Source organism: Oryx dammah, unplaced genomic scaffold, assembly GCF_014754425.2.
Source record: "Oryx dammah isolate SB20612 unplaced genomic scaffold, SCBI_Odam_1.1 HiC_scaffold_21, whole genome shotgun sequence".
Classification (NCBI taxonomy): Eukaryota; Metazoa; Chordata; class Mammalia; order Artiodactyla; family Bovidae; genus Oryx; species Oryx dammah.
The window spans coordinates 3353237-3374794 of NW_024070205.1; the positions used below are offsets into that span (position 1 = coordinate 3353237).

At 44.1% G+C, this 21558-nt stretch overlaps 2 protein-coding genes across 2 annotated transcripts in view; both read right to left on the minus strand.

Moving 5' to 3' along the window:
• Positions 1 to 21558, minus strand: part of PTPRC (protein tyrosine phosphatase receptor type C) — a 141625-nt gene that overhangs the window by 70061 nt on the left and 50006 nt on the right. Inside the window, exons 2-7 of the mRNA XM_040263779.1 lie at positions 15359 to 15385; positions 6842 to 6913; positions 5442 to 5471; positions 3121 to 3324; positions 1466 to 1612; positions 320 to 460 (exon numbers count right to left, since the gene is read on the minus strand). Of these exons, the coding sequence (XP_040119713.1) occupies positions 320 to 460; positions 1466 to 1612; positions 3121 to 3324; positions 5442 to 5471; positions 6842 to 6913; positions 15359 to 15385 (621 nt within the window). The remainder of the gene's footprint in view (positions 1 to 319; positions 461 to 1465; positions 1613 to 3120; positions 3325 to 5441; positions 5472 to 6841; positions 6914 to 15358; positions 15386 to 21558) is intronic.
• LOC120880069 (mucin-7-like) lies at positions 6923 to 12576 on the minus strand. Its single transcript, XM_040263177.1, has 2 exons — positions 11817 to 12576; positions 6923 to 7919 (listed from the first exon to the last, which is right to left on the minus strand). The coding sequence occupies exons 1-2, from the start codon at positions 12097 to 12099 to the stop codon at positions 7675 to 7677; spliced, it is 528 nt and encodes a 175-aa protein (XP_040119111.1). The 5' UTR covers positions 12100 to 12576; the 3' UTR covers positions 6923 to 7674.

Below are 21558 nucleotides of genomic sequence, written 5' to 3' on the forward strand. Positions count from 1 at the left end.
TTCAGTACTTTGGCCACCTCATGCGAAGAGTTGACTCATTGGAAAAGACTCTGATGCTGGGAGGGATTGGGGGCAGGAGGAGAAGGGGACGACAGAGGATGAGATGGCTGGATGGCATCACTGACTCAATGGACGTGAGTCTGAGTGAACTCCGGGAGTTGGTGTTGGGCAGGGAGGCCTGGCGTGCAGCAATTCATGGGGTTGCAAAGAGTCGGACATGACTGAGTGACTGAACTGAACTGAACTGATGATTGTCAAAGAATCGGAAGACTATAAAAAGAAAAGAAATTTAACATACAAATGTAAGCAATATACTCACCTTCAAAATCTGTTTCAATAGTTTTATTTTGGCTAGTAAGAAGCTGTTGATTATAGAATACTTGTGAACTACAAGTATAATTAGTTCTGGGTTTAAGCTCGCTCACTTTAAATGTTTCATTACCACTTTCAAAACCGCCATCTAAAAAAAATAAGTATTGCATATGAGTATATGAATGTAATATATCACACTTAAATTTCACTTTGGTTTTATATGTGTGATTTTGCTACACTCATTGTTAAAGAAAACACTGGTAAGTATAACTGAACTTGAGAGTGTCTCTAATTTAACTGAGGAAATGAGATGTTAGCTCATCGTTCTCTGTTCAGAGCTGAGACTGCATTTGAGTTAGCCTTTATCTCGTAGATATCTGAGATCGTGGCTATGTCGTCAGTCTGTCATACGTTTGCTCTTGCTTTCCTCATCCTGCTCGTATCCAGGCTGCACATGATGTCTATAACTAGTCCCACAGTCCACCCTCTGTGAGAGTGTGTATTTTCGTCTGTCTTGCCAAATACAGCCTAGCAGGTGGCTTTATGCCAAGGGAGGGAGATTTCATCCCAATAAACTCAAATGAAGAGAAATTAAAAGGTATTAAATCATTAATTATTAAAAAGAAATTCTATCTCAAGTATCCCCCCTTCCATGAACACCAACTCATGTCCCTTGCAGCACTGATTTTTCTTTTCTTACTTTCCTTTGTAAAAGTCTTCTGGCAGTGTTTTGTGAGTGTTGTTGATGGAGGGCTGACAAAGGAACTCGTGGAGTCACATGAAATCGCTTGCTTCCCCACTCAGGCTAAGAGAATGTGTCTCTTAACTTTTTTAACTCTGATAATCTCTTCAGCAATGCCTCCTGTGTAACTGTTGCCAAGAAGATTCTTAGAAATAAAATGGTACTGCTATTACAAAAATTATTCTTCCAGTGAAGTATCTGTCTATTTTGTGGGTTTGGGTGGTATAAAGAATACAAGTGTTTGATTCCAAACGTATCAGGGACTGTGCAAGAGAGAGAAGGGAGAGGAAGAGAGGGAGAGAGATTGGAAGAGAGCGGATGAAAGGAGGGGGGAAGGAGCCATTAGACAATATTCAGAGGAACTTCCCGCTGATCAATGAAACTCCCCTCTGATCAATGTTAAATTCTTACCACACTGAAATTTGTATGTAATTTTAGCTTCCTCACAGTCCCTGAATCGTTCAGTACGGACAAAAATTTTGTTTTCCCAACGTAAACAAAGGGAGGTATCTGCTTCTTTAGGTTCCACACAGTCTATCAGCTGAAACTTATTAGGATCTGTCAGAATAAAGATACAAAATTGGATGATTAATATTTCATAATGTGTGCCATATGCTCAGTGACAGTTATTCAAATTATATTCATGATACAGAATCTGGCAAGAATTTAGATTACTTTTGAAAAGTTGAATAATTCTCAGGGTTTTGCATTTCTTAAGTCTTTATTCTTTTTTTTTTTTTAGATTTTTGTTTGGGTTCTATTTCTTAAAAGTAGCGTAAATTCTAAATGAAATGCTACCAATATATGTAATGCTAATTCATTTAAAATTTACACTACTTTTAAAAAGTAGAACCCAAGCAAAAATCTAGATAAAATTGTGTCTTTTCCATTTTAAAAGACTGGCTTCATTTTGTATTCTTACTTATATTTTCAGTTTTTCCTTTACTCTTTGATTATTTTCATTGAATGGTCATTACACAGAGCATGTGAGATTCCCTCTGGGTGATGCATTTTTTTAAAAATTGTCACTTTCTGTTTTTATTTGATCATTTATTTCAGTAATATTTTTTAAAAATGAGTAGGTTAAGTTTTCTTTTTCAAAAACATCAGACGGTTAGCCTACATAAATGTTAATAAGTAAATCAATGATCTTGAATTAATAAAAGATGTAAGAGGTTTAACAAACTTACACAGCTCCCAAGTCTCGTTTTGAAAACACATTTAGTGAAGGTAGCGTCCCTTAAGTCCACATAGTATCTTAGCCCCTTCTCTTTCCCAGCAGTCACGGAGGCACCAAAACCAGGTGGATCCCCCTAACGTGACTATAACTCTCCTTTTTTAATTTTTTTGGTGAAAATACTTTTGTGGTTTTTTTTTTTTTTCACAAACATCAAATCTTTGACTTTGTATCCTTCCCCCAAGATAGTCTAGACATGCGCATGTGCGCTCAGTCGTGTCCGACTCTTTGTGACCCGATGGACGGTAGCCCGCCAGGCTCCTCCGTCCATGGGATTCTCCAGGCAAGGATACTGGAGCGGGCTGCCATGCCCTCCCCCAGGGGATCTTCTTGATCCGGGGACTGAACCCACGGCTGCTGCAGCAGCGGATAGTTTCTTTTACCACTGAGCCACCTGGGAAACCTTTATTCTAGACACACTTGCAATTAATTAATATATCAATTAATATATACATCTGTGTATTGATGTGTATACACGTATAATGTATGCATATATGTATATACATATAATGTATAAATATATATATATTAAATGACTTGAATTCAGTTGAGGAGAGAAAAGAAGCTCGTGAACAATCGCTCAGAGTAGATTATATCTGGTCCACACAAACCACGCAGTAAAAGAGGTGCAGGGAGGCGAGTAAGGGATGAAGACAGAAGGCTCCTCCCAGGTCACCACTTTCAGTGGGTCAGGAGAGCAGCACGCCCCGGCCCCCGCCGCCCACCCCCGCCCCCCGCCGCCAGCATCCCCTCCCCCTGCCTGCTGACAATCCACACACAAAACCGCACTGTTGTTGTAAACACACAAATAAAAGCAACTGGCATTTACCTGGTGGTACCTCTAAGTGATATTCAAATGGAGGCTCACATGAAGGGTCTGACATATTGATAACCTTAGTTTCACACTCAGACAGGCCATGGTGCTGCTTTTCACACCCAGGAAATTCACATTCCTTAACATCCAGTGTTGCCGTAAATGTGTAATTGTCCTTGTTCCAAGTGTAGTTCACAGACACACCTCTGTATTTCTCCTCTGAAAGAAAATAAGACAGCCAGGATTACCTTCGATTTTTCAGAACAAACAAACCTACATTAACTTCAAACCCCTTAACATATATTTTTTAAAAGATCCAAACATCAACAAAAATAGCCCCAGGAACATAAAATGGAGAAGGAACACATCAGCACCTCCACGATATTCCTTCGTGATTGTCTTTAGATTGCTGTCCCGTCAAAGACCCCAGCTCATGAGTCTGAACTTAGATGATTACTGGACTCATGTGTCTTCCCAACTGGACTGTAAATTCCATAAGAGCAAAATCTATTTTGATCATCACCATAAATTCAGATCCTTGTGCAAAACCAGTCATTAGTAGGGTCTCAAAAGTGGTTGAATTACGCAAAAAAGAGCGATACAGCGGACAAATTTCTTATTCCAGCTCTCTCATTTCCCTTGCTTTCTAAACTGCAGAACTTGATTATCTCTTTCTCCTGACATGGAGAACATTAATTAGAGAGTAGAGGCCTCACTATGCCTCTGCTTATGTAAAGTCACGGACAACAGCTCCTCCTCAAGCTTTCTCAAGTGTCATCTCACCCTCTCCCCTTCATTCGAACAGATTCCACTGACTCACAAAAACACCTTCTCAGTACACACTGATGTATTCACTCATTTTTTAGTGCAACAAAAATTATGATGCACTTGTTTTAAAACACTGTCCCAAACAACAGGAATACAAATGTTCCACTGCGGGGTCTCTAACGCAGAGATGGGCACAGGAAAGGGCTGGAGAGGACAGGAAAAACACCAAAACCAGATGATGCACAAAACAACACGGGAATAAAGACGCAGAGGAGCCTGCTGGGGCTAGAGGACCCGGAGAGGCTCTCCAGGGCACGCAACTCAGTTTGCAGTTTAAAATAGGAGCAAGACATAGAAAAAGTGACTGGGGGGGCGTGGGTGAGGATGGCATGGAATTCCAAGTGTAGGGAAAGAACCTGGGTGAGCACAGAGGCAGGAAGAAACTTGTGCTCAGAAACCTAGAAGCAGCCCTCGAAGTCATCAGTCTGTTTCTATTTTGTAAATAAATTCATTTGTATCACTTCTTTTTAGATTCCAAATATAAGGGATACCATATGGTATCTCCCTTTCTCTAACTTACTTCACTCGGTAAGATAATCTCTAGCTCAATCTCTAGAGAATACATTTATAGGGGGAAGGATGGGGGGAAGGGATAGTTAGGGAGTTTGGGATGGACAGGGACACACTGCTATACTCAAAACGGATAACCAGCCAGGGCCAGCTATACAGCACAGGGAACGCTGCTCAACGTCATGTGGCAGCCTGGATGGGGGAGAGTCTCGGGGAGAATGGATACATGTATATGGATGGCTGGATCCCTTTGCTGTCCACCTGAAACTATCACAATCAGCTGGACTCTACAACAAAATAAAAGGTTAAGAAACACAACAATGAGTATTTCCGTGTTACCTAAGTGAAAAGAGTAAAAAAGCAATAATGCAAGAGGAATCTGATCATGAAGGATCATATGAATTAAGCAACCATATGAAGGCTGGTGTTTGCACTGAATATGAAAAGCTACTGAAAGCAAGGACTCCAGCAGTGAGATTTAGAAACACGTGGAGTGGATGAGCCCAGGTCCTGAAGAAGGACTCTGCTTTCACTGAGAACAGAGGAAGAAGATGGGAGGGCAGATACAAACTGTTTTCAAGCGTCTGCTTTGAGGAGAACCCTAACGAGACAGAGAGCCAGGGGAGACTTTTTCTTCTTGATCAGCCTTGAAGGTGCGATTCACATTCCACATTTATCACTACATGGAATCCTCCCCCAACCCCCAAACAAGCTTGCTGTCACCCCACTTTAAACACCCAAAGTAAGGGTAAGTGGCTCCACCCAGAGCTGTTTAGCTAGTAATGATTGATCCCGGTCCTCAAATCCAGGTCTGAACATGACACCAAACTTCTCACCCTGAAGGACTCTGGCCCTTAAGAGCTGGAGCTAATCATTGGTTAGAAATTAGAGCCACTGAGTTTATTTTGCCGGGGTGGGGGAGCAGGGGTCTTGGAAACTTGAAATAAAGAATGAAATCATTAAAGTGATATACGTTGCCTCTAGGTAGACAAACTTACCACATGGTGTCTTAGATGCACTAGTAGGAGCTGAAAGAAAAATAGAGAAGGCAGATGATTAAAATCAACTTTTAGGATATCTCTGACCTTAGTCATTTTGGGGAAGGGTGGTTTATAATGTTTCATCTTCATAAACTGTAGAATCTACCAAATTAGATTTAACAGAAAAGCCAGAGTTTGCAGCGCCTAGTCCCATGTTTGGATCTCAGAACCTCAAAGGTTGTAAACCAAGGAGCTAGCCCCATAAAACATTTTCATGAATTTACCTAATAAGCCCAGTCGTGATAATACAATATTAAGACTTTTTGACACACATCTGATTATGGAATGGTGATGTGGCTGACTATTCAAGCAGCCAAAGGCATTTTTAAAGTCTTTATCCCCCTGATTAATCTCAAAAGAGGTTTATATAATTATAACCTAGAGAGTTCAGTTTGCAGCTCTGCAAAGTATGTCTTCCCTGGTGGCTCAGAGGGTAAAGCGTCTGCCTGCAATGCGGGAGACCCAGATTCGATCCCTGGGTCAGGAAGATCCCCGGGAGAAGGAAATGGCAACCCACTCCAATACTCTGGCCTGGAAAATTCCATGGATGGAGGAGCCTGGTGGGCTACAGCCCATGGAGTCGCGAAGAGTTAGACACGACTGAGCGACTTCACTTCATTTGCAAAGAATATCGGAAAATGGGTAAAGGTTGCCCATGCTCTGGTTTCACTTTTTTAAGCTCTTTGCCCATATACTAGACTCAGGGTAAAAAATCTGTCCATCCATTGAGACAAGTCTTGTGTGAGCGTATATATTTAACTGACGAACAGGATGGAAATGTGGCTTGTGGAAGATACGAGATCCCTGCTAGTCTGGTCTTGGAGATGGAGAAACTGAGGCGGGAACAGCGCCCCGGCAGGCTCTGATTGGCTGACCCATCGCAGACTCCGCCAACTCCTGGGCGTTCACTCCCGCATGGAGGCCCCCTCATCTCTGTCTCCATACCCCCAGCCCCAGAATGCTGAGGCTCCCCTGCCACTGACTTCTTGATACGGAGCCTCCCACTGAGAGAACTGTTCTGTTTCATACCAAGACCGAAATCCACTCTTAAAAGTCCTGGTATAGCTAGCTGGTCATCTCTATGCGTTTTCATCAAGTTCACACCCGAGGGGCATGCTACGACCGGGATGCAATAGGTTATCACAGGGACACTGGCCCAGATCTCAGTGGCTCTGGCACTGCAGACACGGATCAGTGCTTTGGACTAACTGCCCCTCCATGGTACCAGGATTAGGGCACTCAAGTGAATATCTTGAAGAAAGAGCCTGGGGTAGATGGAGCCAACGCAGTGCCTTCAGGGAGCCTGTCCCAAGTGCATGGTGGTGGGGTGACTGCATGACTGGGGGTCAGGTTGTCACCTATGGTTGAGGGAGCGGTTGAAGAGCTAACGTTGGATGCAGTGGTCAGTGCAGGGGTCGTGGTCTGCTCATCTGCAAGGAAATGAACAGAGGGTCACAGTTAATGAGCTTGTCCTATCGAAGGGCGAGGGGAAAACGCCTCAGCAAAGATCATTTCTTAAAGGAATCTTTGCTAGAGGCTTCCTCCTCATTTGAATGGACGCTGGCTTGTTGCTAAAATAAGAAAGTGAGCCAAAGATTTATCTACGCGTGGCCCTTTAGGATGACTAAGAGTTCATACCATTGGAACCAGATACTGTATATGCTGAGAAGAAACCCTTCCTTGGTGTAATTCTGACATGTGCAGTCTCCCTCCAATTGCTTCTTACTCTGTTACAACTCTCCTTATTCTAATTATTACACTAACGAGGATCCCGGTTACCTTTTTGTATTATTCATCTCATACCAGGCTTTTTACAAATCCCACCCTCACATCAATCAATCCTATGAAATGAGTATTATTACACCCATTTTTACAAGAAGTGAAAAACAGACACAGAGAAAGTAGGAGCAACTTTCCTGAAGTCAACCAGAAAGTTGAAGAGGCTGGATTTGATCTCAGGGCTATGGGACTGAAAGCTTGTTACCTTTCTTCTTTGCCATGAACTTTTATAAAATAAATAACAAAATAAAACATGCCCAGAGGAAGCTTACTGGTAAGGTTTTGTGCCTAATTTAGTACCAATGTGTGAAAATTTGTAAAACAGGAAACCCACTGAGCCCTGTTGGGTGTGAAATAAAACAGCTGCCTAAAGGTCTCAAGTTTCCATTTCATGATCCAGCATCTAACATGCCTAAGGCATCACAGTCAAACCTGAGGTGTTATCCTGGGTGGTCGGGTTGGAGGTGAGTGGAGGTGAGGCTTTATCTTGGATGGTCGAGTTGGAGGTGAGTGGAAGTAAGGCGTTATCCTGGGTGGTTGCGTTGGAGGTGAGTGGAGGTGAGGCAGCAGTGCTGCTGAGTGCAGGGCTGCGGGAGGTGGCTGGTGGGGCAGCGGGGTCTGCAGGCAAGGTGGCCATGGTCCCTTTTCCTGGGGCACCTGCAATCACAAAGGCCATCAGCATTCCCGCCCGGCAAGCGCAGGGCCACGCGGCCGGTGGAGGCATCGCCTACTGATCAAGCTCAGGCCGGGCAGCAAACACGCAAGCACTCCTGCAGCTTCGCAACCTACCCGTCTGCAAACCCGGATGAAAACCAGCGCGGCACGCGAGAGAGATGACTTGAAGGGCGTCACAACACACATTGTAAAAGCACAGGGGGTGGGGTGCGGGGAGCTAGCCTGGTGACTCAGGGGTAACGAATCCTTCTTCCACTGCAGGGGACCCTGCGTTCCATCCCTGCTCTACGAACACCCCACACGCCAAGGAGCAACCAAGCCCGCGCACCGCAACTACGGAGCCTGCGCTCTGGCGCCCAGAGTTGGAACTACGGAACCCCGCGCCCTAGAGCGTCTGCTCTGCGACAAGAGAAGCCACCGCAGGGAGAAGCCCCGTCTAGAAAGGAGCCCTGGGCTCTCCACAGCTGGACAAAGCCCGCGCGCAGCAGCAAAGACTCCGCAGCAGGAGTGAACGAGGCGTCTGGGACCTGGAGAGAAAGTCTGGATCTGCCCTCCCACCCAGGGAGGCCTCGCTTCCTGGCGGGGGTAGGGGGTACCGTGGGTGACGCTGAAAATGCACAGAGTGGGTGCTGCTGGCGGGGCAGAGGCCGCAGAGGTGGAAGTGAGCTCTGAGGGTGGAAGGCTGCGGTGAGGTCCCCGCGGAGGACCTGCCCCCCAGCCCTGCCCAGAGCCTCGGGGCGGAGGAAGCCCGCGGTGCGGGTGCTCCCTCGTGATTTTCTGAAAACAGCTGCAGGGGGTCTCGCCTGCACCTTTGCAGAACTGGGTACTTTTTTCTTCCAGCTGAGGGTCACGATGTTCCCTTCAGGATGGCGGCTGCCCTTGCCAGGGGAAAGTGGACTGGTTTCCAGACCAAGAACGTCATGCTATACTGACAGCCGCCCACTGGGTTTCCAATCACAGACGAGCTCATGGGTGTAGCTCATGGATGTGGAATCAAGGATGGCCGCCGATGAAAGCCCACCGTGAACTTCCTTAAGACGCCTCATTGTCAAGGTTCAGAGCACCCACCGCGTGTCACACATCCCCCACCCCAGACACACTCACTCACACGCACACTTCACCCAGGATCACAGCACAGGGGAGCAACGAGTATTCACTCAGTGCTAACTAGATGCTTCGTTGTCCTGGCAGAAACAAAATATGGGCTAGCTCCTGGATGAACTTGTGTGGTGGCTTTGCTGCACTGACCACTGGGGTCACTGGCTCAAATGTATGAGGTTGGCTGCGCTTCTGCAGTTAGATGCTGGGTGAGTCAGTGTGTGACACACACGTGCACGTCCCCCGATGGCTCTGACGTGAGCACGCAGGCTCCCTCCCATCACGCACATCCATGCCTGCCAGAACTGAACGCGCATCTTTCCCAGATTCTGGGTCTGAGTTCTCAGCTCAGGCTCCAGAAGTCCCTTAACCCCCAAATTTAACTAAAGCTGCTCCAGAATGGAGAACGTAAACATCCGTTCTTCAGTTCCAGATCCTCAGAAGAAGCTTCCCACAGAACCAGGAGAAGAGTGGAAACTTGGTTTGTTTTTTTTAAGCCTTCAAAAAACCAGCAGGCACACAACTGGCCCTTCTGAGATCAGTCGGGCTTGACCTGAGGCTTCCTGCGCACCTTTTCTCCTCCTCCACTCACTAGCTCATTCTCTCTGTCCCTCCCAAGGGTCCCTAGTCCTCAGGGCATCCTGAGAGCCCTCACTCTTCCCGGTCCAGACACCCATGACCTTCCCTCTTCAAGGGAACCTACTCTTCCTGGTGGAGTGATCTCAGAGATGGCATAGGAGTGGCAAGCACAATTTTAATGAGGTTAATTGATCCTAATAGATTTTTCACTAGTGGGCGTAGCCACCGGGACAGAAGCCCCTGATGGGACAAAGCAGACAAATCTGTGTGACAGTCACCCCGCCCTCATTCGTGGATGGGAAGCATCTCGGAAAAAGTCGTTCCAGCCACAGTGTTTGAATCTGTGGATCTACTAAATCTCCAGATCTTTTTAGGGCTTGCCAGGTGGCTCCATGGGGTCACAAAGAGTCAAACACAGCTTAGCAACTGAACAACAATAGGTGGCTCAGTGGTGGAGAATCCTCCCAAGGCAGGAGACACAAGATACACAGGTTCAATCCCTGGGTCAGGAAGATCCCCTGGAGAAGGAAATGGCAACCATTCCAGTATTCTTGCCCGGAAAAGTTTCCACGGCAGCTGGAGTCAGTGAAATGGGGTGGCTGTTTAAAGCTCGTGGATTGCCTGTCATAATTATCCCAAAGGAACGGTTTTAATACTTCAAAATAATAATTTGATTAGTGCCAAGATTTTTTTCAGAAAAGAAAATGTGTTTTGTTTGAAAGCATATGAAGATTTCCATGCTAATTTCACCGTCAGTATTATTGTGCCAGAGCAAGTTAGTATTTGTAAAGAATTCATCCTTATGTCCAATCCATTTCCTTTGAAGCCTTTTTTTTTTAATCAAGCTTTGCTTCATACGTAAACCTCTGGCTTTAATGGCTTTGGGGGGAAGTTGTGGAAATAAAAAGTAGTGATGTTGTGTGTGTGAGATGAAGCAGGGAATCTCTGAAATGTGTGTGTGTGTGAGATAAAGCAGGGAATCTCTGAAACAGAGAACTTTGTGCACTGTGCTGCTACTCAGTCATTTAAAAAGTTTAGCATGAAACTAGACATCAGCTCCCTCATCCTCACATTCCTTTTGTTAAAGGGAATTTGAACGCTTGCCATGTTTAGGTCCTAGCCACCATGCCTGCCCTGTAGTTGCAGGGGAAAGTGTGATAAAGATTAAATATCAATTCCTGCAATTGGTATAACTGCTTACCACAACCAATAAACTTCACTGGGATGGTACTCAAAACCCTATGTGTGCTGTGGACCGCAGGTCTGTGACGGCGCTACCCAAGCTAAGATTGATGACCTAATTGAACAAATAAATTTCTTCTTCTCTTTAATCAGAGCAGGTCTATTAAACAGTTTGCCTCAGAAAATGGCACCCAGCACATTACTAAGGCAAAAAGCAGGAACAGTCCTCAGGATGGTCGGTTTCTGTGGCAGATACACTTGCAATCCTGACATTAAACAGAGAACCAGCAGCTCCTTGGTGTCCCCGGCTTCAAGGAGCCTCAGGGATTTTCCCTGGCAGAAACACCTCCCACGCACTCTGTCACTTTGCTACCAACATGGCCCTGCTATCTTAAATTCTACTGTTGGGACTCACGACCCTAATTAAATAATCAAAAAAAAAACACCAAGAATCCCTGGAAGAAATCCAAGAACAAAGCTGTATTATTAACCTTCAGTGTGATTAAAAAAAAAAAAAATCAAAGGTCTGTCTCCAGTGATTTTCTGATATTGAGAACCTGGAATTGAACCAAGAAAAACTCTACTTTGGGGTAAAAGCCAGGAAGGGTAAGACTGACAACCTGAAAGGGGACATTCTGACTCTAGGAGGGCTACAGGAAGTCTAGGTGAGCAGGATCCAGGAAAATGAGGCGGTACGTGAGCCAGAGGACACTCAGAACCCACTCCCCACATCCATGCACACACTCACATTACCTAGGGAGCTTCCCTCTTACCTCTTCTCCCCAACAACAGGCTTCGTGACTTTAGTCCGCCAACATTCCACTAAAACCTAGAGGTTCTACACTTTACACACTTCAGCGAAATCACATATACAGACACCGAACACGGAATTTAAAGGCAAACTGTTCTGGTAACTTTACAATTAAAAAGAGAGCGAGAAAAAAAAATAATAAAATAAAAAAATAAAAAGAGCGAGAGAGACGAGTTTTCCTAATCCTGTGTCAGTTAATCTCTGCCAACCTGTCACAGCAGTACTATCACTTTCCCAAGAGGTCAAGGGTGCTGTTGTGGTGAGACTGTGTGGACTCGCAGGAGGTGAGGTCTCTGAGGAGTCTTTTCCTCGTTCAGAGGTGTCTGCGGGTGAGAATGCAGTGGTGGGAGCAGGTAAGGGGCCACCTGGAGTCCGAGCAGAGGGCTCTTCTGTGGGTTCCATCATGTTCACAGGAGATGCAGGAAGGAGAAAACAAACACGTGAGTCATACCCCAGATCACACCGTCTGAGCCTGCCAACTCCCCCGCCCATTACTGTGTGTAAATAAACACACACGCATATACGTAAACATATACACACACCATACTGCCAGGAGCCCTGCTATATATGTGTATATGGGGTGTGTGTATGTGTAGACATATGTGCACACACGTATATACAAATAAAGATGCGTGCAGAGGTATAGACAGAATATGTAGACATGTGTAACGCAAGCTACAAAACGGGGGCTAAAGGTGAAAATAGGGAAATGGAATCAAAAGCAGTAATCCTCTCCCCGCCTCTTTACTTCACTGGTGGATTCTGTCCGAAGCACTCAGGTTCCGAAGGATGAAACACAAAACGTGAAGATGATTAAAAGAAACTATAGAAGACTGATCAAGGAATAGGATAAAGAAAAAGAAAGTTGAAGAGGTTCATTAGGAGGGCTAGGGTACCAGGAGATAAAAAATGAAAGACAAATGTTCTAAATGCACACACCGATTTTTTTAATTAATCACACCCAAACCAACCACAGTGCCATGTGGCAGCCTGGATGGGAGGAATTGGGGGGATGTATGCATGTATATATATGGCTGCGTCCCTTTCCTGTCTACCTGAAAACTATCACAGTATTTTTAACCAGTTATACGCCAAAACAAAACAAAAAGTTTTTTTAAAAATTAATAAAATGGAAAAAAGAAATTCAAACAAAGTGAGTAAAAGACTGGAAAACAAAGTTCACAAATATACAAATGACCTAAGTCTCCAAAAATATATTTTTTCATGATAACAAATGAAACAGTCTGAGATGCTGAGGTAACATTTCCCCCAGTTTCAGTTCACTTCAGAAAAAAAAAAAAAATGTGGCGAAGGGGATTGGTGGAGGAGAACGGTGCACGGCCGAGATGAGTGCGCAGTGGAAGAGGCTGCAGGCAGGGCGAGCAGCAGCCACGTGCCGGAGGCCGCGGCGCGTGTGCACTCTACCTCGGCGAGCAGGCTTCCTCATCTCAGAGGAAGGGGAAGTACACCGTTGTTTAAAATAAATAAATAAATAAAACAACACGGTGATCTCTGACTAATGGGATCATAGAGATCCATTTTTTTCTGAATTTTCTGTTTAACCTGTGTTTACTTCTATGAATAGCAAATTTCATGTTATGCAATATCTAATTCATGAAAAGGTGAGTTCTGTCACACAAGCATTTTGATTCATTCAGTTCAACGGAACGAAGAACAGAAATGGAAGATCCGAGCAAAAGGATTAAGAAAACAGAAACAGCAAACGACGAAAGGAATTTGCAGCTTCAGTCATCAATGTTGAAGGTGACGTGAAATCCATTTTTCACCAAATAGCCATGAAATCTGCCTGAGTCACATGGACTTGCCCCGAGGCCAGAGCGCCCGACAGATCACAGAACTAGTCTGTAATTACAGAGACAGGGCAGTTGCTCCATGTGGTCTTGGCCAAAGAAAGGCCCCAGTCCCTAAAATTCCATCACCTAGGACGGAGGAGCCTGGTGGGCTGCAGTCCATGGGGTCGCTAAGAGTCGGACACGACTGGGTGACTTTACTTTCACTTTTCACTTTCCTGCATTGGAGAAGGAAATGGCACCCCACTCCAGTGTTCTTGCCTGGAGAATCCCGGGGACGGGGAAGCCTGGTGGGCTGCCATCTATGGGGTCGCACAGAGTCGGACACAACGGAAGCGACTTAGCAGCAGCAGCAGGACGTCACAAATAAGGAGTTTAATTAACAAACTTTCATCCACAATGACACGCCAACACATCCAGCTGAGTAATAAGCAAGTGACACCTTCCTGTCTTCAGCGTCAAGGGCTAACCCTAAACTTTGGGGTCTCTCATTGCCAAGTGTCGAGTGACGGGAGGGGCGTGGGGCCGGGAGAGACTGGAGGAGGACGGGGGCGGGGAGAAGAAAGAAGTGGGGAGGAGCTGAAGATTCTGCCCAATAACGTTAATCCACAGCCATCACTATGGACTTGACCAGGGCCTTGCTTTTAGGTTAAACTAACGTTTGTGTCGGCACGGTTCCAGTGAGCCCTTCTGCTTTCAGGAAAAGAGACTGGTTCCCACTGATCGTATTCTCGTACTTGGGAGAGAATATTCTGGCTTGCATCAGGGGCCACTGTTTTCACTTACCCGGTTTCACCGTTTGGAGGCTTGTTGTGATGGGTCCGTGCAGAGAGCGTGGAAACTCTCCCAATAAGGTGAGGGTCACCTACTGTTTTAAATGTTCCCTCTCCTTTCCACCCCGTTCCCATGCCCTCCGGCAAAAGTAACCGGTTTCTGTGGTTGAGACGAACTTACTCTTCTGTAAAAGGTGGGTATGTCAGCAGGTGGGAATAAACTGATCGATCACAATCTGCTGTGCTTCAATGACTTTCATATATTTATAAGACCTCTCTGCCATGGGCTAAAGCTTCTTTAGGGAGCGGACACGTATATACCTGTGGCCCATTCATGCTGATGGATGGCAAAAATCATCACAATATCGTAAAGTGATTATCCTCCAAATTAAAATTCTTTTTTAAAAAATAACAAACAATTCTGAGGAGATTTCCAAGGTGCCTCATTAGAGCTGTGCTCTATAATTGTTATACCAGGGTTATCTTAGGGACATTACCTATCTTCTTAATGATTAATGTTATAGGGTACCTATAACATATTTTCGATAACAATAACATTTAACCAGTGTAATTTATTTTTAATCGGATGTAACCTAATTTTTCTCTCTCCTTTGACATGTGAAATATATGAACTAATTGTCAGCATCTTCATTGCTTAAATTTAATTTACCTCAGGATTAGGACACTTGTTAAAACAGTTTGGGTGTGACAATACAACTTGGAAATGATTATTTAAAACATCTCAATACTGTCAAAACTTTTCTGTTGTAGGAATTTATACAGATATATATATAATTATGTTTAGAATTCTAATTTATCACAGTTCCCTAACTATGAAGCTCTGCAATCTGACCAAAATAAATTGATTTCTTTATAGTGATAGAATTTAAAAAGAGATTGAAAACTTGCCATATGGTTTACTGTCACATGTAAGAAAAGCTATAATTTATACACAATAATTCATCTACAAATAATAATATGTTCAGGAAGTTATCAAACTTTATAACTTCCAAGTAGGAATATTAAGAACAAGAGAATGTCAAGGGCCATTCATGATTATAAGGCTTGTCTGTATAAAACAATTTCACTAGAATATCACAGAAAATTTTATCAACATTAAATATACAAAGTTAGCAACAAAAAGTAAAATAAGTAAAATGTAAATACCTTGAGTGGAAGAACGGGTAGAGTTTCCTGAAAAAAGGGAAAGAAACATCTCTTAGAAATTTTCAAATTTCACACATACATATGTAAATATATAGAGAGACATATATAGCATCTCTTGGCACCCACTCCAGTCCTCTTGCCTGGAAAACCCCATGGCTGGAGGAGCCTGGGAGGCTGCAGTCCATGGGGTTGCTAAGAGTCCTACAGGACTGAGCGACTTCACTTTCACTTTTCACTTCCATGCACTGGAGAAAGCAATGGCAACCCACTCCAGTGTTCCTGCCTGGAGAATCCCGGGGACGGGGCAGCCCGGTGGGCTGCCGTCTGTGGGTCTCACAGAGTCGGACACGACGGAGGCGACTCAGTAGCAGCAGCAGGTTGATTCCCATTCACACAGTCCAATTTTCAGCACCTTTTTCTCGGTAAAACCATAGCTATTCTCGTAACACCGTGTTTATAAAGCCAAAGTATGTAAAAATTACCCTATTAATATTAGTTTTTGAATTCCTGGGTAAAATAAAAATAATAAGCTAAAGAAGAACTGTTGGAATTAATTTCAAGTCTGCAAAAAAAAAAAAATCTTAAAGGACTTCTGGAAAGTTTTTCGCAAACGAATTCCTTTATTGAGATGATAAGTATTGCTTGCTTACTATGTTCTGTACATTATGCCACATTCTAGGATAAAATATGATCAAGATAAAGAAATTCTCTACCCTCAATGAACTTAGTCCAATGTGAGATATAGACAAAAAAGAAAAGAAAGAGAAAAGCCATCCAGTGTGATGACAGGCGAGAGGAAATATGACATAGAGAAGCATCTGCTGCTGCTGAGTCGCTTCAGTCGTGTCCGACTCTGTGCGACCCCACAGAGGGCAGCCCACCAGGCTCCCCCGTCCCTGGGATGCTCCAGGCAAGAACACTGGAGTGGGTTGCCATTTCCTTCTCCAGTGCATGAAAGTGAAAAGTGAAAGGGAAGTCGCTCAGCCGTGTCCGACTCTTAGCGACCCCGTGGACTGCAGCCCACCAGGCTCTTCCGTTCCTGGGATTTTCCAGGCAGGAGCACTGGAGTGGGGCTCCATCGCCTTCTCCAAGAGAAGAATATGAGGATCACCTAACACAGACTCCCAATGTTGGTGGCTGGCGGGCGGAGGTGTTGGAGAGCGTTTCTCGGTATATTTAGCCTGTGAGCTCAGGGATTACGGTCAGCTACCATACTGGCATGATGAGAGCTGGATTCCAGCCCATCGCAAGGCGTGGATCCATCCGCCCTCTCAGTAAACAACTATTGAATAAAAAGATCCTGTCGGTTCTCCCCCAAAAGACAGGCAGCTGGCCTTGTGAGAGGGTAGCATAATGGGTGGGCTGGTATTTAAACTACTTCCTGCCTCGAGATTTTATTTTCTGAGGACAAACAGATCTGAAAAAAAAACCCTCTCCTCTCAGAAACACCATCAGAGGTGTATCAGCGAGAAGGGTCCTTCAATTACATTCCCTGGTTTGCTCTTCAAAATAAAACATATTCTTGTATTAGGAGATCAAACCAGTCCACCCTAAAGGAAATCAGTCCTGAATATTCCTTGGAAGGACGGATGCTGAAGCTCCAATACTTTGGCCATCTGATAGGAAGAACTGACTCATTGGAAAAGACCCTGATGCTGGGAAAGATTGAAGGCAGGAGGAGAAAGGCATGACAGAGGATGAGATGGTGAGATGGCATCACCAACTCGATGGACATGAGTTTAAAGAAGCTCCGGGAGGTGGTGATGGACAGGGAAGCCTGGTATGCTGCAGTCCATGGGGTTGCAAAGAGTCGGACATGACTGAGCGACTAAAATGAACTGATTTTATAGATAGATCGATACACACATATATACTATACATTATTTATGTAATATGAGCTTCCCTGGTGACTCAGATGGGAAAGAATCTGCCTGCAATGCAGGAGACCCAGGTTCCATCCCTGGGTTGGGAAGATCCCTGGAGGAGGAAATGGCAACACACTCCAGTATTCTTCTTGGCCTGCAGAATCCCATGGACAGAGGAGCCTGGCAGGGTATAGTCCGTGGAGTCTCAAAGAGTCCAACACAACTGAAAAACTAACACTTTTTCACTTTCATATATATAATGTTCATTATACATAAATATTTAAGAAAATATTCAGGCACTACAGCAATGTAACTGGAAAAGACACTTTCATTTCCATAAGCCATATCCACTAGACTACAATTAAAATATTTCAATTAGTTTTAGAATTTAGCTATAATTTGCAAGGTAGGAACACATATAAAGACAATCTGCATGAAGTAGGCTAGTCAAAAATCTAAGTCATATGGAAAGGACATGTGTGTATATAAAGTGTGTTAGTCACTCAGTTGTGTCTGACTGTTTGCGACCCCATGGACTGGAACCCCCCAGGCTCCTCTGTCCATAGGATTCTGCAGGCAAGAGCCCTGGAGTGGGTTGCCATGCCCTCCTCCAGGGGATCTTCCGGACCGAGAGATCAAACCCAGGTCTCCTGCATTGCAGGTGGATTCTTTACCACGGAGCCACCAGGGAAGCGCCTCTAAGGACACATCCATGCTCAAAAGTCCTCTGATGACAGTTCCATAAATGTACACAACAGATACTTGTGTGGAGGTTATCTCCCCACGTGAGATAAAGAGAGGATAGAAATTCCCTGGTGGTCCAGTGGTTAGGACTCCCCGCTTTCACTGCTGAGGGCTCAATCCCTGGCCGGGGGGGAACTAAGATCCCATAAGCCCAGAGATGAAGCCAAAAACAAACAATCAGACAAAAACTACAGCGAACGAAACCATGATAAAGTAGTGGAAGGTTGGAATTGTGTCAATACTGAGAGGAGACTAAACTACCCAATGTCTGTATAGTTTGTTGACGCCCCATCCTAACTGGCAATTCTTCCAAAATTATATAAGCAGTGATTTCAAGTGTCTGTTGCGTTTCATGCATCAGAACGTTAGCAAAATCACAGGCCGAAGGGACTCTGCTGAATCCGTTTCACTAAATAAGAAGACTTGATGAGAAGGGTTGTGTGAGATATTTAACTATGTCACCATTTAGCCATCTGGTCAATGCGTTGGGTCACGGAGGGGTCTGATCAGCCAACGAAGCTGGCGCGGCTACCTGCGCTGTGTGATATAGGCAGGCAGCTCTCTTTATACCCAAGTTTGTGTGTGATTAGGAAGCAACCACCTACTGTTAGTGGAATCAAACAGACCTGGACAAGCGAATAAGATATCTGCCTAAAGCACCTAATAACTTATGTATGACAAGTACCCATTTAATCCTGTATACACGTGCCCAGTCATTCAGTCGTGTCCAACTCTTTGTGGCCGCATGGACTGCAGCCCGCCAGGCTCCACTGTCCCTGGGATTCTCCAGGCAATAATGCTGGAGAGAGTTGCCATTTCCTCCCCAGGGGATCTTCCCGACCCAGGGATCGACCTGCATCTCTTGCATTGGCAGAAGAATGCTTCACCATCGAGCTCCCTAGAAAGCTATTTAATATTAGGAGGTTATGCTAATACAAATAGCATTACCATAGGTGTCAAACTTACATGAACAATACAGAGAAGGTCTGGGAAACAGGTGAAGAAAAATGCGTGAAAGAGCAGTAGGAATTATGAAGGTACATTCTTAGGATGTGACAGGCAAGAGAAGGTATCGAGATTTTTCCATTTTTTTTTTCCACATTGAATGGTCTCTTGGGTTCCACACACACACATCCTATCCAATAAATATAATAAAATAGAGCACCATTAGATATCAAGTGTTTCTGTATGTTATAATCTGACTTTTTCTCTTCTGGGAATAACATTTCCTACCCTTAAAAAAAAATATATATATATATATATATAGTAAGAACTAGTTTATACCGATTAGACAAAGGACTATTTAGAAGTATTCCAGTAGGTGGCACAAGAGCACCAAAAATCTGCAAATCCTTTCCTAGCAGTCCCATCCCGCTGCTGTGAATCACCCACGGAATTGACTAGGTACATTAAACAGATGAAAATGGAGATAACAGGCCACTTGATCTTCAAAGCCGTGTTATTCTAACACATGTCTTGTTACTGAATTTACCTTTCCCAATATGTTTCTTTTACAACTCAAAATGTTTAACTGATTGCAAATCAAAGTTACCTTGAAGTCACACCCCTAAGTCCCCCACCAGAGATTTCAGCAAAAACTAGGAATCAATTGAGTGAAAATGACATTTCAAAAGACATACTTCAGCTTTAAATACCAACTATGCCTATAACCACCACTGCCCCAACCCCCTACTCCCTCAAAAGGAATGGAACGCCATTTCCAAAGGGATCCAAATCTGTCTCATTTGGCAAATCTAAGAAAGGTACAAGGACAGAGCGGTGAGCAGAAGAAATGAAATAAATGCTGATTTTCAGGATCCAGCCTCCAATGAGTGGTTGCGTGTTTTGAAGGTTAAAAATGCGCATCTGATCTCTGTAACCATAAAAGCAAAATATAAAAATGGAAAAGGCAAATTAAGAACCCCCCCCAAAAAAAAGATACAGGTCAAGTAAAACAGATATGTATGGTTTTCCTTGCTTAGTAAGGCATGATAATAATAAAACAGAATAATAAATATAAAAGGATTCTACCTTAACTTATTCTTTAAATGTATGCTCAACAAACAGCAAATCCAACAAATATATCCAGTTACCACGTATCTATGGAATAAGTCTTCATGCCAGTGACAAGGCATTGGCTAGACTTCGGAAAATTGTAGGAAGTAGTCTCTCCTTCCCTCCTTCAGTAAATATAATAGTTAGAGCAACAGTTTGCCAAAAAGCTGTGTATTCGACACTCTGCAAGCCTCTTTACATGTTTTTGCCCTTAAGCATCCCAGCAAGTCAATGAGTCAGCAATTATTTTTCCTATTTTATAGGGAATGAAATTGACACTGAAAGGAGATTAGTAAATTATTCAGTTGCACACTGAGCAAGTGGCAGACATGAAGAAGACTGTCTGATACTAGTTCTCCTATTTTTTATGCAGAATTTGTATTAAAACATAGCTTACATTTTTTAAGTGTCTAAAGTCCCATGAATAAAACAGTTGCTGCTTACCACCAGAAAATCATTTTAGATATTACAACCGGTAAAGGAACATAGGATTTTAATATCTATTGACATGGAGCTCTTTTGACAGATAAGGAAACTAAGGCTCAGTGAGTTTTAATGCCTTTCTGATTTCATGCCATGTAGAAAGACTCGGAGATTTATTGGTGATTCAGTGGTAAAGGATCCATCTGCCAATGTAGGAGACGTGGGTTCAATCCCTGGGTCAGGAAGATCCCATGGAGAAGGAAATGGCAACCCACTCCAGTATTCTTACCTGGGAAACCCCTTAGACGAAGGAGTCTGGCGGATTACGGTCCATGGATTCACGAAACAATAAGACATGACTTAGCAACTGAACAACAACATGATTTATAAGCTCCATCAGCACAGAATTCCACATCCCTTTTGGGAAGCCTCATTCTTAGATGCAATGGGCTTCCCAGAAGCATGGACTGAAATCTTTAGGAAGGACAGAGATCAGAATAAGCAGAAGAAAGACCTGGGAGAGACAAGAGCGTGCAAGGAGCAGACAGACCGCTGAAAACTGTAATTCTTCTTCTCAGAAATGAGACAATATTGTATCCACGAAGAGAAGGAGGAGCAGTAAAAAGCAACATTTCAAGAACAAGAAAGGAGGTCAAGAGATACTGGCCAAAATCTTCAGGAAAAACAAACAGCAGGACAACAGAAAACACCTGTTAAAGATGGTCAAGCAGCTCCGTGTTTGTGTTTTCTTCTGGAGAGCTGGCGGATGCTAACTAACAGGTGGAGGGCTGTGGCCTGGTCTTACTGCAGACCTCCCAGTCCCATCTCATCAGAAACCCCAGAGAGTAGGTGGCATTGTCCTCTTCTAACAGAGGAGGTCTCCATAAATAAATACATGCAAGGCTAAAGAACTCCTAGCAGAAGGAGTTTGGTTTTAAATGTAGATATGGTTCTAAACGGAGAAGACAATGGCACCCCACTCCAGTCCTCTTGCCTGGAAAATCCCATGGATGGAGGAGCCTGGTGGGCTGCAGTCCATGGGGTCGCTAAGAGTTGGACACGACTGAGCGACTTCACTTTCACTTTTCATTTTCATGCATTGGAGAAGGAAAT

Coding starts and splice junctions, on each gene's coding strand:
- LOC120880069 (XM_040263177.1), bottom strand. CDS start 12,099: ATGGGCGGGGGAGTTGGCAGGCTCAGACGGTGTGATCTGGGGTATGAC. Junction 7,920..11,816: donor TGATAGTACTGCTGTGACAG/GTTGGCAGAGAT, acceptor TTGTGATTGCAG/GTGCCCCAGGAAAAGGGACC.